Source organism: Anomaloglossus baeobatrachus, chromosome 4 (assembly GCF_048569485.1).
Source record: "Anomaloglossus baeobatrachus isolate aAnoBae1 chromosome 4, aAnoBae1.hap1, whole genome shotgun sequence".
Classification (NCBI taxonomy): domain Eukaryota; kingdom Metazoa; phylum Chordata; class Amphibia; order Anura; family Aromobatidae; genus Anomaloglossus; species Anomaloglossus baeobatrachus.
The window spans coordinates 300,577,603-300,593,101 of NC_134356.1; the positions used below are offsets into that span (position 1 = coordinate 300,577,603).

Sequence of the window (15,499 nt, forward strand, 5' to 3'; positions counted from 1 at the left end):
CGAGAAGGGCCGCACCCAGGTTTGCAGCATTGTCGCACACGGCCTTACCAGGCTGCAGGTTGAGTGGAGACAACCATTTACCAAACTCAGTCTCCAGAGCTGCCCACAGCTCAGCCGCTGTGTGACTCTTACTTCCAAGACATTTCAAGCTAAAGACCGCCTGATGCCGTTGCGCTCTGCTGCCAGCATAGTAATGAGGGGTGCGTGATTCCTTCTGCGCAGTTAGAACGCTGGTGGCCTGACCAGGCAGGCTTGGGGCGGAGGTGGAGGACCCAGACGAGGTGGAGGAGGCAGAAGCAGTGGTGGAACTTGGACAGACAGAGGATTGACACACAAGTCGTGGGGACGGCAAGACTTGTGCAGCAGACCCTTCACCATCTATCACCATAGTTACCCAGTGCCCAGTCAGCGACATGTAACATCCCTGTCCATGCTTACTGGTCCAAGTATCGGTGGTGCAATGCACCCGTTGACACACAGAGTTTCTCAAGGAAGCGGTAATGTTGTGTGTGACATGCTGGTGTAGTGCAGGCACACCTTTCTTAGAGAAGTAGTGGCGACTGGGCATCCGGCACAGCGACAGACATAAGGTCTCTAAAATCCTGTGTGTCCACCAGGCGGAAAGGCAGCATTTTGGTAGCCAAGAGCTTACAGAGGGATAAAGTCAACCTCTTAGCTTTGTCATGGGTCGCAGGAAATGGCCTTTTATTTGTCCACATCTGAGGGACAGAGATCTGGATGCTGTGTGTAGACGGTGTTGAGTAGGGTGTCCCTTGAAAAATGCAGGTTTGTGAGGAAAGTGCAGGCGTAGACATGATGTTGCCTTCATCCAACGTTGGTGCTATCGATGTCTGAGAGAGCTGTACACACGCACTTGTTTCCCCTTCCAAACTAACTGACGACCTACCAAGCAAACTGCCTGTTGCGGTTACAGTGGTGGAAGTTGTGCATGGAAAACCAGGTGTGACAGCTGTCCCCACAGTCCTAGAAGATGAAGAGCGCGTGGATGCACTGGAAGGGGCAGGCGGTGGATGGTTCGCTCCGCTAGGCCGCATTGCAGCACGGTGAGTTTCCCACTGGCACATATGATTTTTATTCATGTGACGTGTCGTGGAAACCCCTTTCTTGGGAGAGCTAATTTAGGGTGAGATGCAAGGGATCTCCAGATCTGCCAATGTTAATCCAATTAATAGCGATGCATCGGAGACAAACACAAGAACACAGTCAATGTCCGTGTACCAGGCTTTGTCTGAAACTCAGATGCCCAAACAGTAGTTTATTACAACCACAAAAGAAAAGGGGACGGCTTAGTACATGACCAAAAATGGAATGAAAGTTGGAAATAACAAAATCGTAAATTATGGATCCTGCTGAATTCCTTAAAACCAGATCTGTCCAGTTTTCTGGACCTTCAGTGACAAAGAAACTTTAGACAAAGGCCTCTTTAAAGAGACTACACCCAGTGCTATTGCTTTTATGAATAACACTTATAAAGCTAATACAAAAATACAAAATTATTAAACATATATAAATTGCTTAAATGATAATCAAACCTTAATATAAAATATTAACCATAACAATTTCTCCCTTTTTATTATTTACAGACAATTTATCCATCAGCTATATCCCCATGCTATGACAGCATGGAGGGGCCAACCCCGTTCACCGATAGATATCTTGTTTGTAAATTTCATCATATATATTTACTAAGGGAGCACTGAGGTATTTTTCACATGTTGTAACTGACGGCCTGTGATACTTGATCTTACATGTCTCTTTTCATAGTGTTGTCATTACAAATATACCAATTCTAGCAGCTACATACACTAATAGTACCAACATTCTCATCTGTAGAATGCCCATCAGCCACCCAGTGATACCTGAGAACCAAATTGTCGGAGACATTTGTCTGCAGCTCGGTTATATAGGGAACGTTTGGGTAAAGCACTTATATCTAGAACACCATGAGGAAATATAAAGGTAGCGGCATAAGGCGTGCAGAGGTGTCGATCCCCTCTGCGCCCCGGGGAAGTCATTTATAGGCCTGGTGACCACATACTAGATATAAATCCTTAGGAATTATGCAGTGTATTATGTCAGTGGTTCTCCCAACACAGCACATATAAGTCAAACGTCCTTTGCCTCGAAGGTTTGGCACACCAATTTCAGCAGTTTTTGAGACAGACCTCATTCCTTCAGGATGTCTTAGACTCAAAATGTTAGTTAAATTGGTAAAGTTGTTCACAAGTCTACACAGAATGTGTAAACCACAGTTCACTATTGCTCAAAACATCCATGGTCACTTTTCTGGAAACAACTATCATTACAAATAATCACGAGTAATTGAAGTACTCTCACAGTTTTTCCAGTCCTAAGAGTGTGAGCATCACAGGCGTAACTTATAGTCCTCATATAGGGTCAGGGGATCTGCAAGATATGGCATAGAATTAGAAGATATTGGGCTCGGAGTGCATATCCAACAGTTCTTAGTGCTTTAGAGTCCATATCTTGGAACAGAACTTGGTGATGCTTTATCAGTTTGTTATCACAGTCCTCTTTTAGTGCCTCATTGATAGGACAAGAGGTACAGTTGCCATCAGCATAATCCAAAAGGCAGAGTGGTTATCTTTGTATCTTTGCCTTGGATCTTGACAGAAGTGGCAGTGGTTAGCATCACTTAGAATGGCTCCCTGGATCTAGGCTCCAATGGTCTCTTTATGTGTCTCTTGACCACGACCCAGTCGCCTGGTGCCGGTGTGTGTGTGCCGCTTATAAACATGGGGTCTGGGATGGAGGAAAGAACACAGTTATGAGTAACAGTCAGATGTATGTGCAACTCAGCGACATATTCAGTGAGAAAAGCATACGAGGCCTGCAATTGCTGTGGGAAATATAATTCTGTCTAAGGAACACTACCAAACATTAATTCATATGGGGACAGCTTCTTTATACCTCTTCGGGCAGTTCTCACTGAAAGCAATGCGATGGGCAAGCAATCTACCCAGGACAAGTGTGTTTCCTCCATGCACTTTAATTTAAGAGTACCGTTAAAGCGTTCCACCTTCCCACTACTTTGTGGGTCAAAGGGAACGTCAAAAGCATGTTCTATTCCCAAAGTAGCCATGATCTGTTTCATTTAATTCTCCATTGAAGTAAGCACCTCTGTTACTTTCTATAGTTTTGGGAAACCCATATCTGCAAACCACCTTACTTATTACTTTCTTGATGGTAATTGTGGTCTTTGTATTATCTTTCATCACGGTCTAAGCTTCAGACATACCAGGACATATTCATAAGTACCCACCTTAGGCAGCAGTATGTAGTCCACCTGCAGTCTCTGAAATGAGTAATCTGGGTTTGGTGCTGAATTTCTGCGGAACTCAAATAGGCCTACCGGGGCTCTGTTTTGCACAAACAAGACATACTTTGCAGCCATATTCGGGAACCCTGGGGCACATCAGTTTTGCAGCACTACCGCACACGTCACACCTTTGCACCGGGGAATGTGCCAGGGCAGCCATCATGGGGAACAGGCAGCGAGGGAGGCAAATCCGGGTGTTTACCTGCCATACCACTGACTCTGACCGTACAGCGCATTGCATTCTGTTCGTTTGAGGGGGCCTGGGTCTGGAAGACCTGAAACAGTTTACGATCAACGGCCACTGGGGCCGGTACGGTGCCAGCCTCCTTTGCTGAAAGGTGGCGCCCCGCACTCTCGGTCACTAAGCTCCCTTAGAGGGCTATGTCTGTTATGGCCAGTATTCCTGTCAGAGGTAGTCTCGCTGCTTCTTTAGCCGGCTTGTCGGCCAGTGCATTCCCTACTGCAAGGGGAGTTTGTTCCCGTGCGTGTGCCGATACTTTGACTATGGCTGCCCTTTGGGGAATGGTGAGTGCTGCGAGTAGCTGCTCTACTGCCTGCGCATACATTATGGGTTTGCCAACAGAGGTCAGGAAATTACGGCTCCGCCAAATGACGCCAAAGTCGTGTGCTACCCCAAAAGCGTATTGTGAGTCAGAAAATACATTACTCTTCTTACCTTTTCCCAGACTGCACATTACAGCGAATGCCTTCAGCTCAACCTCTTGCGCAGAGTAGCTCGAAGGGAATGGTTCTTACTGCCTTACCATTGTGGACTACTGCATACCCGGTGATGAACAGACCTTGATCATTGTCCAAAGCTCTGGAACCATCTATAAAATACTCAGCAGAGGGGTTAGTGAGTGGTACAGTGATATTTGCCAAGTCCTTTGTTTCTGCCTCCACCAATGCCTGACAGTCATGTGTCATATCAAACTGAACTTCTTTATCTGCTAGTTTGAAAAACAGGAGCAAGTCTTGTCTCACGGTCTCTCCTACAGGGGCAGGTCTTGTCTCATGGTCCCTCCCTCAGGGGCAGGTCTTGTCTCATGGTCCCTCCCTCAGGGGCAGGTCTTGTCTCATGGTCCCTCCCTCAGGGGCAGGTCTTGGCTCACGGTCCCTCCCACAGGGACATGTCTTGTCTCACGGTCTCTCCCACAGGGACAGGTCTTGTCTCATGGTCCCTCCCTCAGGGGCAGGTCTTGGCTCACGGTCCCTCCCACTTCCCCATCCAAATATTCTCCTCCCTTTTCTACAATCCACTGTTAATCATGCAGCTGGATTTAGACCATTACAGTTTGAGAGCATTATGGGGGAATGTAAAGAGGGAAAAACTTAATATTTGTTCGGCCTTTATACTGAAAGTTGGTGGGTCTGAGCCTGTTGGAGTCTTTCAGATACAGCATGAGGAGCTTGGAGTGAGGGGGCAGCTTAACACTATGTCCTCTGTTTGTCTAATAGAGTCCTGAAACAGCTGCCCAGCTCTTACACAAGCAGGGGTCACTGTAATAACTGAATGTAGTATCCCAGAGTAATACTCTGGAGGGTGCTGTCTGCCACCGTGTTCTTGGGTGAGGACGCCGGCTATATGTCCAACCTGCTTGTGGCGGTAAAGGGTTAAAGGTTTTTCCCACGTCTATTTTGCTTATGTGACCACAACTGTCTGGGTTTATTCTCGAGTCAAACAACTAGCTTTGGGAATTGTCAGTCAGGATTCGGAGACTACACAGGGCGCCTTCTTTTAAGGTGGGTGGTCACCTTGGGCCCAATTAGGGTAAATTCTATGCAGGTCCCAATTTTCTGCAACACGTCTGTCCTTAAATTAATAAGTGAATATGAGAAAACTAAAACCTGGATCACAAAATAGGAACAGTGAATATAGTCCCCGGGGGATGACAATGCGGTTGTGGGAGACATCTGAATTGTCAGTTTCCTATGGTGGTGGGGGTCACGATAGTAGTTGTTGCCTTTTTGGGACATTTGTCCCCTCAATAAAACAAACAAAAAAAAAACCTTTTTGCCCACAAGCCCAACCTTTCACATTGCTGTAGTCTAAGCCTTCAAAGCCTCTAGGGCTGTGACAACCCCACACCCTGATGAAGGTGACACTAATCACAAAACCACACATTGGTTCTGGACATCACACACCAACAAGATGTCCGTAGCGAGGTACCATCCTCTCACACATTGTGCTATCTTCCTATGCAGCATGGCTGACATACCTTCAGTCTTTTTAGCTGACACATTTACTATTGCTGCTGCTTGCACATTTTCTCTTTTTTTTTTTTTTTTTTTTTAGCACCTTACATTTACACCATGTATTTTTGTATGGTTCTTCATACATTGCTGCTGTAATATACTTCACCATCATTCCATTCTGTTCTATAAACTCATTGCCTTACATACACACGCAGCATGTTACTTTTGTATGCTTCTTCATACATTGCTGCTTGTGGTCATCATTATAAACATTCCTTTTTAATCCAACATTATAAATATTCCTTTTACATATTTTGATTGTTGTGATGCTGCCCTTTCTCGGTTGTACCCACTGCACCATTTTACTTGTTATCAATAAACATTATTGTGTTATTTCTCCTCTATAGTGGTTACATATAGGCTATTTTTTTTCTCCTCACTCTTTTGTGTATTCCTGTAGTTTAGTCTCTTATCTCCTTCTTGTGGTGGATTCCCCCTCTACCCCTCCCTTTTCTTCCACTTGGCTGCAGGGGGGCCAAATTAACGCTTTCCTTTCTAGTTCAGCTCCCCAGGGGATATTCCCTCAAATACATCCATTTCATATTGCTCCACTTTGGGAGACTGGTACAGCGCCCTGGACTATAGGCCTATGGGCATTTATAACACACCGCAGCAATAGTCCATGAATCTTATCATTATGTTCATACCCAAAATTGAGTATGGTCCTATGCTACAATCTGCAACAGATCTTGTCGCTTATTCTGCCTAAAACCAGTGTCTAATCCTCTGTTAAACTCCATTCTCTGGAAAGTTACCAAGATTAGGTTTTCCTGTGGCCAGATATACCTCCTGAATACCCTGGAGATATGTTCTAAATGTAAGGGTAATTTTACAGGAGATTCAGGATCTAGGTAGCAAGGGCAATATGCCTGGGCATGGGGAAACACAGGACACGCAATATTAGCTCCAGAGGGACTGTGTTGGCCACAATGTTTGCAGGTCTATCCCAATGATCCTGCATATGGCAGGGGTGCTGAAGGGGGGAGGCAGTGCAGGTTTTACATCAGTTATAGAGACTGCAGCGTTCCCTGGGCCTTTATACTATCACAGATTACATATACACCACCATGAATGGTTTAATCTGATTTATGGTCACTAGGTGAGAGACGCTTGGATACTTTACCACATTCTAACCTGTTTGGTTTATCTTTCAAACAGTCTTCACATTTGCAGAAAAACGTCTCCCAAAACAAAAAAAATTCCAATAACATGTTGCATCAATCCATTGCTTCATTCCCTTTTCGTCTTTCTTCTATATCCTTTGTAGGGACATGGGTGGTATCTCTGAGGCTCATTACTTCCTATAGCTGCCAGTCCTCTGACTGCAACTTCAATGCCCGCAGTTAACCGTAGAACTGAAATGGGCCATAGAGTCTTTACCGCAGAAGACTCTAGTCTTCTCCCAGCACCAATTTGCTCGCAAGAGAAGGATTTCTACTCCTAGAACCACTGTTCTCGCAAGAGAAGAATTTCTAGGAAGCATCAGGTTACCAGCCCTTTGTACCCGTACAATTCTGAGACAGAACCAAACAAATAACAATTCATAAACTCTACTACCAACAGTTATTGGGATTACTTCTACTTCTCAATATAATATATCATGGGAGAATAAGCTAATTTCCTACAAAATCTCCATCTACCTCTGACTCAAACAGATTACATCAAACACAAAAGAGACAGTGTATCCAGACCAGAGCATATCAGATTTCAACTACTCAAACAAGATCCCTTTCTTGTCCTGTAGAGGGCGCAGCTCGAAAAATAAAATCTACAATAAGTTTAACCTCTCTGGCTATATGTTTCTTTGTCTGGATAAACTGGATGATTACAAACTACACCTCCTATTAAGCCAATTCCCATCTTAAATGCAAATTGAAGAGAACATAAACACCAGCACAATGGTTTATCAGATTTTTACAATACATCCGTCACTCAAAGATCAATCAGTCCCACATTAATAAAGGATACTCATAGCTTAAAAGATAATTCCAAACTGCTGAGGTTTTGCCCTCTACTAACAGAATCACGACAATATTTTACATATCACATGATTTGGGCGATCTTTTGCTATGTCAAAAAAGGACGAGGCTAGGCAAGGCTTAGAGGGCATGCGACCTGCTGATCCACCCCGACTAGTGCTCAGAGGCAGAGTGGTGGCTGAGGATGCAGTTGTAGACGTGCTACCAGTACTCCGACTCTGTCCAGGAAGGCGCAAGGTAACTTCGTCCTCACTTGCATCCTCCTCCACCGCCTCTTTTGACCTCCTCGAGTGCCTGACTGTGGGTTGACAGTAGGTGGGATCTAGAACTTCCTCATCATTTGTTGTGTTTGCAGTCTCCTCACCCTCAGACCGAGCCTCTTCTTGCCCTGACTGAATATTTAAGTTGTCATCCCAATCTGGTATCTGCGTCTCATCGTCCTCAGTATGTTCCTCATTGTCTGTTACAACAGGTGTTTCAGTTTGTGAATAAGGGTCAACATTATGCTCAGAAACTTGTTCATCACGGCCTGAATCTGAGTCACAAAGGTTCTGGGCATCACTGCAGACCATTTCCTGGTGTGCACTCACTGTAGCTTGGGAACAGACCTCTGATTCCCAGGCTATAGTGTGACTGAACAGCTCTGCAGACTCAGCCATCTCAGTTCCACCATACTGTGCAGGGCGGATGGAGACTTCAGAGCTGGGAGAAAGCAAGTGTGATTGGGATGACAACTCAGAGGACTAGTGTTTTTTGGATGCGGTAGTTGAGGTGGCGGAGAGGGCACTTGTTGGACCACTTGAGATCCATTCAAGCATTTTCTTTTTTGGCCATCATCTACCTTTGTTCCAGTTGTTCATGTCCGTGAAAAAGGGAGCACATCGGATTGTCCACTCTAAGTAGTAGACATCTTACTTTTGCTGGAAGATGGTCTATCTTCAGCAGATGTTAATGGAGCTTTGCCACCTTCCCCATGGACAAACCCTTTTTTTCCTTTTCCAACACGCCTCTTCCCCTTTCTACCAGCATCTGTCAATTTGCCACTCATTTTGATTGCGACAAGATTGTGCACTTAAAATGCGGTAGTAAAAATTGAGAGGTGGTGTAGATTGCAGCGGTGGTCTACCTTTATTAACAGCAGAATAAACAACAATAACTATCCCTGACAATGCAACTACGGCCCTTAGACTGGCAGCATAGTTTGCTATTAGAATGGCTTAGTAACAATGAGTTTTAGTGTGCAATGCAGAGATGCCGCAAATATCTTTGCACCAGTGGGACACTAATGAAGTCCAACAGACACTTTTAGGATGCCACTAAGTTTCCTCAGTGTTTGCTAGTATAATGGCATAGTAAAAATGAGTTTCAGTGTGCAATGCAGAGGTGCTGCAAATATCTTTGCACCAGTGGGACAGTAATGAAGTCCAACAGCCACTTTTAGGATGCCACTAAGTTTCCTCAGTGTTTGCTAGTATAATAGCTTAGTAAAAATGAGTTTGCGTGTGCAATGCAAAGGTGCTGCAAATAGCTTGGCACCAGTGGGGCACAAATGGAGTACAACAGCCACTTTTAGGATGCCACTAAGTTTCCTCAGTGTTTGCTAGTATAATGGCTTAGTAACAATGAGCTTGAGTGTGCAAAGAGCTGGAGGGTACAGTGGCAGGGTTGTGGGTCTGTGTAGAGGAAAGGAAGCCTCACTTTATATCCCTCCTAATGGGAAAATGCAGCGAGGATGTCCCTGACCTTATCTACACAGACGCTCTTATCTGTAGCTGTTAAAATCTGTTTCCACGGACCTATCACCTATGGCTCTGAGCCTGCTGTTATTAGCCCTTACAAGGGCTAAAAGAAACTTCTATCCCTATTCTGTATAGCGCTGTGGGTAGAGCGTACACAGCAGTATCGGAGACAGGAGCTACGCCAGCGGTGACTGACACCCAGACGCAGAAGGCAGATAATGGCGTCTTGACGGGCAGATACCTGTTTTTATAATGCAGGGACATGTGACATGGACATCCTATCACACATGCCGTTGCTTCTCTGGCTAAAAGTCCACTTAGCTGTGTGTGTGTCTGGGATTGGCTGACATGCTGGCCTGCCCCACTACACGTGCGCGCTTAGGGAAGGAAGACAAGGAAAACAAAAAAATGGCGATCGCCATTATCCCAGCAGCAGTGATCTGAATGCGCTGTTCCCGCACACTATACGCTGAAATTTCAAAATAGTGTGAGTCACAGAGTGACTTACACTATTACAGCGGAAAGCTAGCTAGTAATTAGCTTGGCTTTTTGCTGCTAGAACCGTTCTCGAACGTAACTAGAACTATCGAGCTTTAGCAAAAAGCTCGAGTTCTAGTTCGATCTAGAACAGCCCCCAAAATCACTCGAACCGCGAACTGGAGAACCACGAACCGCGCTCAACTCTAATTTTAAGGGTATGTGCCCACGATCAGGACTCACTGCATCTTGGACGCAGGGATTCGTGACCTACGGGGCCGCGAGTCTCCTCCGCAGGAGAACGCAGGAGACCTCAGCTGCTTGTACCTACGATTAGGGCTCAGTGCACTGTGGACTCCTCTTTGTGTTCTCCCTACGGAGGACACATGAGATTCCACAGCAAACAATTGAAATGCTGCAGTCTGGAAAGACGCTCCGCGGGTCCGTATTTGCTGCGGAAAAAAGCAAACATAGTGGGCACATGGATTTCAAGAAATCCCATCCATTAATCTTGTACTGTACATTGCAGCATTTTGGACGCAGTTGAAGCTTTCTGCATCGTGGGCACTCACCCTAAGTGCTGAGGTTCTGGATGAAAAAGTTGTATTCAGTTAGTTTTGTGAAATGTGCTGACAGATAATCTTTTGGTACTGACGTGAAGCGACTGTCATGCTTTATGAGGCTTCACAGCTCTATTGTTTTGCTGGGTTTGGACTAATAACATGTCACATACAATGAATGTCCCACCCTCCGGACTTGGTCAGCTGTACCAATTTATTGTCCAAATCCTTATCTTCGATCACGGGTATCCCCCCAGCATCCTCCAACTACGGATCGGGTCAGTCTAACCAGCTATATCCAACTGCTACCGTCTTACCCCCTACTATCCATCCTCCGGATCCCTTGTGACAATTGAAATCCACACCACAGGGTAGGATTCGAGCTGCTGGGCCCCCAGTGGGCACCACCACCGAGTCACTATCGGGTACCTTTAACTATGATGGGGACATAAGGCCTGTCACCCCCTCCTCTCCAAGAACAACCTTGTTGGCAGTGAATACACAGTATGTAATACTTACTGGGGTTGTAGGTTGATCAGGCCTGTTGGAGCGGAGGGATGTCCTGGTCCGTGATGTCCAAGGTATCGGGGTGTCCAGGTTTCGGGGTGCTCCTTATGGGGGCCCCACATTGGGTGCCAAACTGTTGGGGGAGACCTCTGGGTCTCTCTCAGGGTCGCGGAGGAGGATTCCATATTAGATCTGCGCAGATGTATATGAATCAGGAGAAATGACCACACAGAGACATGTCTCTATCCGGGAGAAGCTCAAAGCTCTTCTGAACCTTGTATTCAACACACACACACATATATATATATATATATATATATATATATATATATATATATATATATATATATATAGCTTACTCAATATATCCACGTTATCTATTAACCAACCAGCTAGCCGAGCATAGTTCATGTTTTGTCTGAACAGCCTTAGCAACATTCGTTACTAAAACATTCTCGTGTGTGTAGATATAGATGAGAGTCTATGAATGGAACAATGTCAGTTACTTATCCTCTTCTATTCATGAATGTCAGTTAGCCATCTGAAACTACAGATAAACATTCCTCTATGAATCGAAGAATGCTAGTCACCTATCTGAAACCACAGATAAGTATCTCTTCCATTCATGAATGTCAGTTACTCATTCATGAACTAAAACTTATTCTACTTAGCCCTGAGCATAATTTGTTTTGGTTATACATTCTGTTAATATTTCAATTAGGTATATATGGAGAAGCAATACATACAGCATTCAAAGGACAGATCATATTATTATACTGGACAAACGATTCATAGCCTAGGCCTTCACAACGCAGTGATGGCTCTGTCTAAGGATGGACTAGCAATGTTAAATGGAACCTATCACCAAGTCAAAAGTGGTCAGTGTTTGCTTTTATTTTATTTCTGCTGCTCCCCTTAAATGCCTTTTTGTTGTTTTAAATCAACCTTACAGTTATACAGATATGTGCATTTTTATGGTCTTTATTAAGGGTAAGTTGTTCCCATAGTAATAATGCATAAAATCCTAAGGATGCACCATTCTCTCAGGTACGCTACCTTGGTAAAAATCATAAAAATATCACTAAAAAGGGCATATCTCTGGAACCATATGACAGATTTAAAATTATAAATAAAGAAAACAACAATAAAAACAAAAACACAGAATACTCTGTGGAGGAGCGGGAATAAAATGAAGGCAAAACCTATATATTTTTGACCAGGTGCTATCATAAAGACCCAAAAAACCTTTAAAGTAGTATTATGCTGTATAAAGGAATGTATTTGTCTGTTGTAAATATCGTTGATGCTCTAGAGAAATGTATAATTACATACGGTAACTGCTTTTTTTGACAAATCAAATTGCTTAGTTGTCATGTGTGGCGCCCCTGACCTGGTCAGGTACCACTGAGTACTGCACCCATGCTGGGATAGTGCTTCCAGGTAATCCTAAGGGCCAGAATGAGGTGTGTACGCACCCTGCGCGGTGTAGTGACATTTGGCAGGGGAGAACGGTTACCGAGTCAGTCAGTCAGAGAAGACGGGGGCTGCCGGTGACTAGGCACATACAGGGAACAGGTCCCTAGAGTAGGCTCAAGTTTAACTATATGCTACACCTGCCGGTGAGGGGAACTACAAGTACCTCACCAACCACACAGAGTCCGAGCCTCAGCAGCAAAGCAGGGACCCATAAGCAGACAGAGCTAGAAGCCATCTCACCTGGTCCACGCTGCCGGCAAACGGTCCAAAAAGGGGAGAAAAGGCAGTAGCGACTCCCTGGATAGACCCCCACGGTACTTCAGGTGAGGGGGTTATCCAAACACAGAAGTGCTAGGAAGGCGAGGGGGTTATCCAAACACAGAAGTGCTAGGAAGGCGAGCTACTTGTTACTCTCAGACTGGCCTGAAGGAGCCCTGGTTCTTACCTGGTTTATTGCAGTATCGCCCGGGTTACCTCACAATCTAATATATAAAGCTGAATGTGTGTGTGTATGTGTGTATGTCCGGGATTGGCATCTGCACCGTCGCAGCTACAGCCACAAAATTTTGCACACTCACACTTCTGGACCCCGAGAGCGTCATAGGCTATGTTTTGAGGGGAAATTTTAACCCTGCTCTTTACAGTTATTTGCCAAGAAACCTGCCTTCATTAAAGCGAATGGAGCTGGGAGCCACAGTGCAGCCAGAACTTTAGAAGAATGCGCAGCCACGCCCTTATATGGAATCTTGGCGTGTCACAATGCAGCCAGGGAATAGATACAGAGACAGACAGGGAAAGAGGCAGACACAGACAGGGTAAGAAACAGACATACACAGGGTAAGAGACAGACACAAAGAGACAGACACAGACAAAGAGACAGACTGACAGGGAAAGTGACAGACAGGGAAAGTGACAGACAGGGAAAGTGACAGAGATAGATATAGATAGACAGACAGGGAAAGAGATTGAGATAGACGGAGAAAGAGACAGACAGGGAAAGAGACAGACAGACAGAGAGAGACAGAGAGATATATACAAAGGGGGAGACAGAGAATGAGAGAGAAACAGAAAGATAATTACTATCTCGGGCAGCGCCAGGTGCTATGTTGTGAGGCGAAATTTTAACCCTGCGCGTTCCAATTTACCAATCAATTTTGCCCCTATCTACATAATGGGGAAAAAGTGAAACGAAAAGTGTTGGGGGCAAATGGACAGCTGCCAGTATATACCGTACAGTTGCTAAGGTGGGGCCCCGACATGGGATATTCACCACACTCGGGGATATGAACACACACACAAAATGCACCACACATTACCATGTGCTTGAACACATATACCACCCTCAGCAGACATCTCACCACACATACACCAACCTCGCCACATAATCGCCCTAAAACACACACAAGTCTGGTATTATCCTTCAAAAATAAAAATCTGATTAATAAGCAGCCAAACTACAAGAACAACAAATGTACCATATAGGAAATACGGCAGCTGTCAGTCACATCACCTGTCTATTTTGTGTATGTGTGAGCTAATATATACTGTCAAGGGGGAGGGATTTCTGTTGCCTGGAGATTTATCAGGCTGCCAATAGCAACCAATCACAGCTTAGCTTTTATTTTGCTACAGTTAATTAATCTGAGCTCTGATTGGTTAATATAGGCAACAATTTAATAATTGCATTTCTATCTATTTGTTTTGTGGTTTTTGGGTGAGAGATAGATAGACAGGGAAAGAGATAGATAGACAGACGGAGAAAGAGACAGAGACAGTCAGACAGACAAGGAAAGAGACAGACAAAGAGATAGGGACAGAGAAATATATACAGAGGGGGAGACAGACATTATAATTACATTTCTATCTATTTGTTTTGTGGTTTTTGTGTGCAGAATACATTTTTGCTAATAAATTCTATTTTGTTAACAACAGTTATTAACCCGGGCGAAGCCGGGTAGTACAGCTAGTAACAACTAAAGTGAGTAAAAACGAGTTGAAAGACTTTCTGGACTGAGACTGAATTATTCTGGGACCTGTTGTTCTTCACACCTGAGCCCCTGGGGCCTGTCTCACTCATGGGAGGCTACACCATCTGACTGCAGACCCCATCAGCCCCCAGACACTCATAAAATTTGCAGTGGCGGTCATCCATAACCCTGACCGCAAACCGTGAGTGGCGTCATGACACACATGCAAAAACTAACATACCTCTTGCCATATACAGAAGAAGACCCTGTGGCGTCCCTGAAGCTGGAGCGACATCCCTGGGGTGACACACATGCAAGAATCTTTTTTTGAAACATATTACCATCCAGTGATTAGATGTGAATAACCATCTTTTTCTTATATGATAGTGTTAATAGAACTGAGTATACAAATAAATTATTAGAAGTTTGTCTCTCTATAAATGTCAAATATAAGCTTGATAAAGAAATATATTAAATAATTTAATGGATACCGGGTTTCCTCATGTCCAAATTATTAGAAATAATGTAAAAATTGGTCTTATAAAAATATAAAGTGTAAAAATGATTTTACACATTCAATTTATTCTTGGTAGGCAGATTCCTAGACAATTCTTTCTACAGCACCTACAAGTTTCCATGGTTACAAAGTACAAACAAACCTGCGTTTGGTCTGCAGTGATCCAGACTTGTTACCACCCTCCATCTGCTCCTTCCTCTACTTTCTGTTGTGTATTAGGGGAGCTACCAGACACAAAGGGTGTTGTAAGAATAACGTAACGTACTGTAAGAACCTCTGACAGATTGCTATTTTATGTCTTGTTTTGTTTTTTCTTCTTTGGGATACATGTTCTATTGTCTTGAGTCACTACTGAGATTATTTCAACTGTGAAGAAAATACATTACTAAAAAAAATAGACACTTATTTTCTTACCTCCTCAGCTCATCATGTTAAAACTGGGACATGTGAAGTTGTGGCTCTTCACAGATGCTGTAATAAGAACAAGATAGAGGAAAGGTCACAGACCGTAAAGTGCTCATGCTTCCCGGGACAAGTGGCAGGAACAACAAGAGCTAACCCGTCTTGTGTAGATGGTATGTAAATTGACTCTAATAAAGGTTGACATCTGATCTATAATCAGGCTTTTTAACTTCATATTTTTATTAGGAATTCTAATTT

The 15,499-nt window shown here is 44.2% G+C and overlaps 1 protein-coding gene across 3 annotated transcripts in view; it reads left to right on the plus strand.

Moving 5' to 3' along the window:
• Nucleotides 1-15,499, plus strand: part of TAFA2 (TAFA chemokine like family member 2) — a 643,090-nt gene that overhangs the window by 452,752 nt on the left and 174,839 nt on the right. For all 3 annotated transcript variants that reach the window (XR_012753036.1, XM_075344946.1, XM_075344947.1), the window contains exon 4: nt 15,262-15,414. Coding sequence is in view for 2 of the 3 variants with exons in the window: in XM_075344946.1 (XP_075201061.1) it covers nt 15,262-15,414 (153 nt within the window). In the remaining variant the exon portion in view is untranslated. The remainder of the gene's footprint in view (nt 1-15,261; nt 15,415-15,499) is intronic.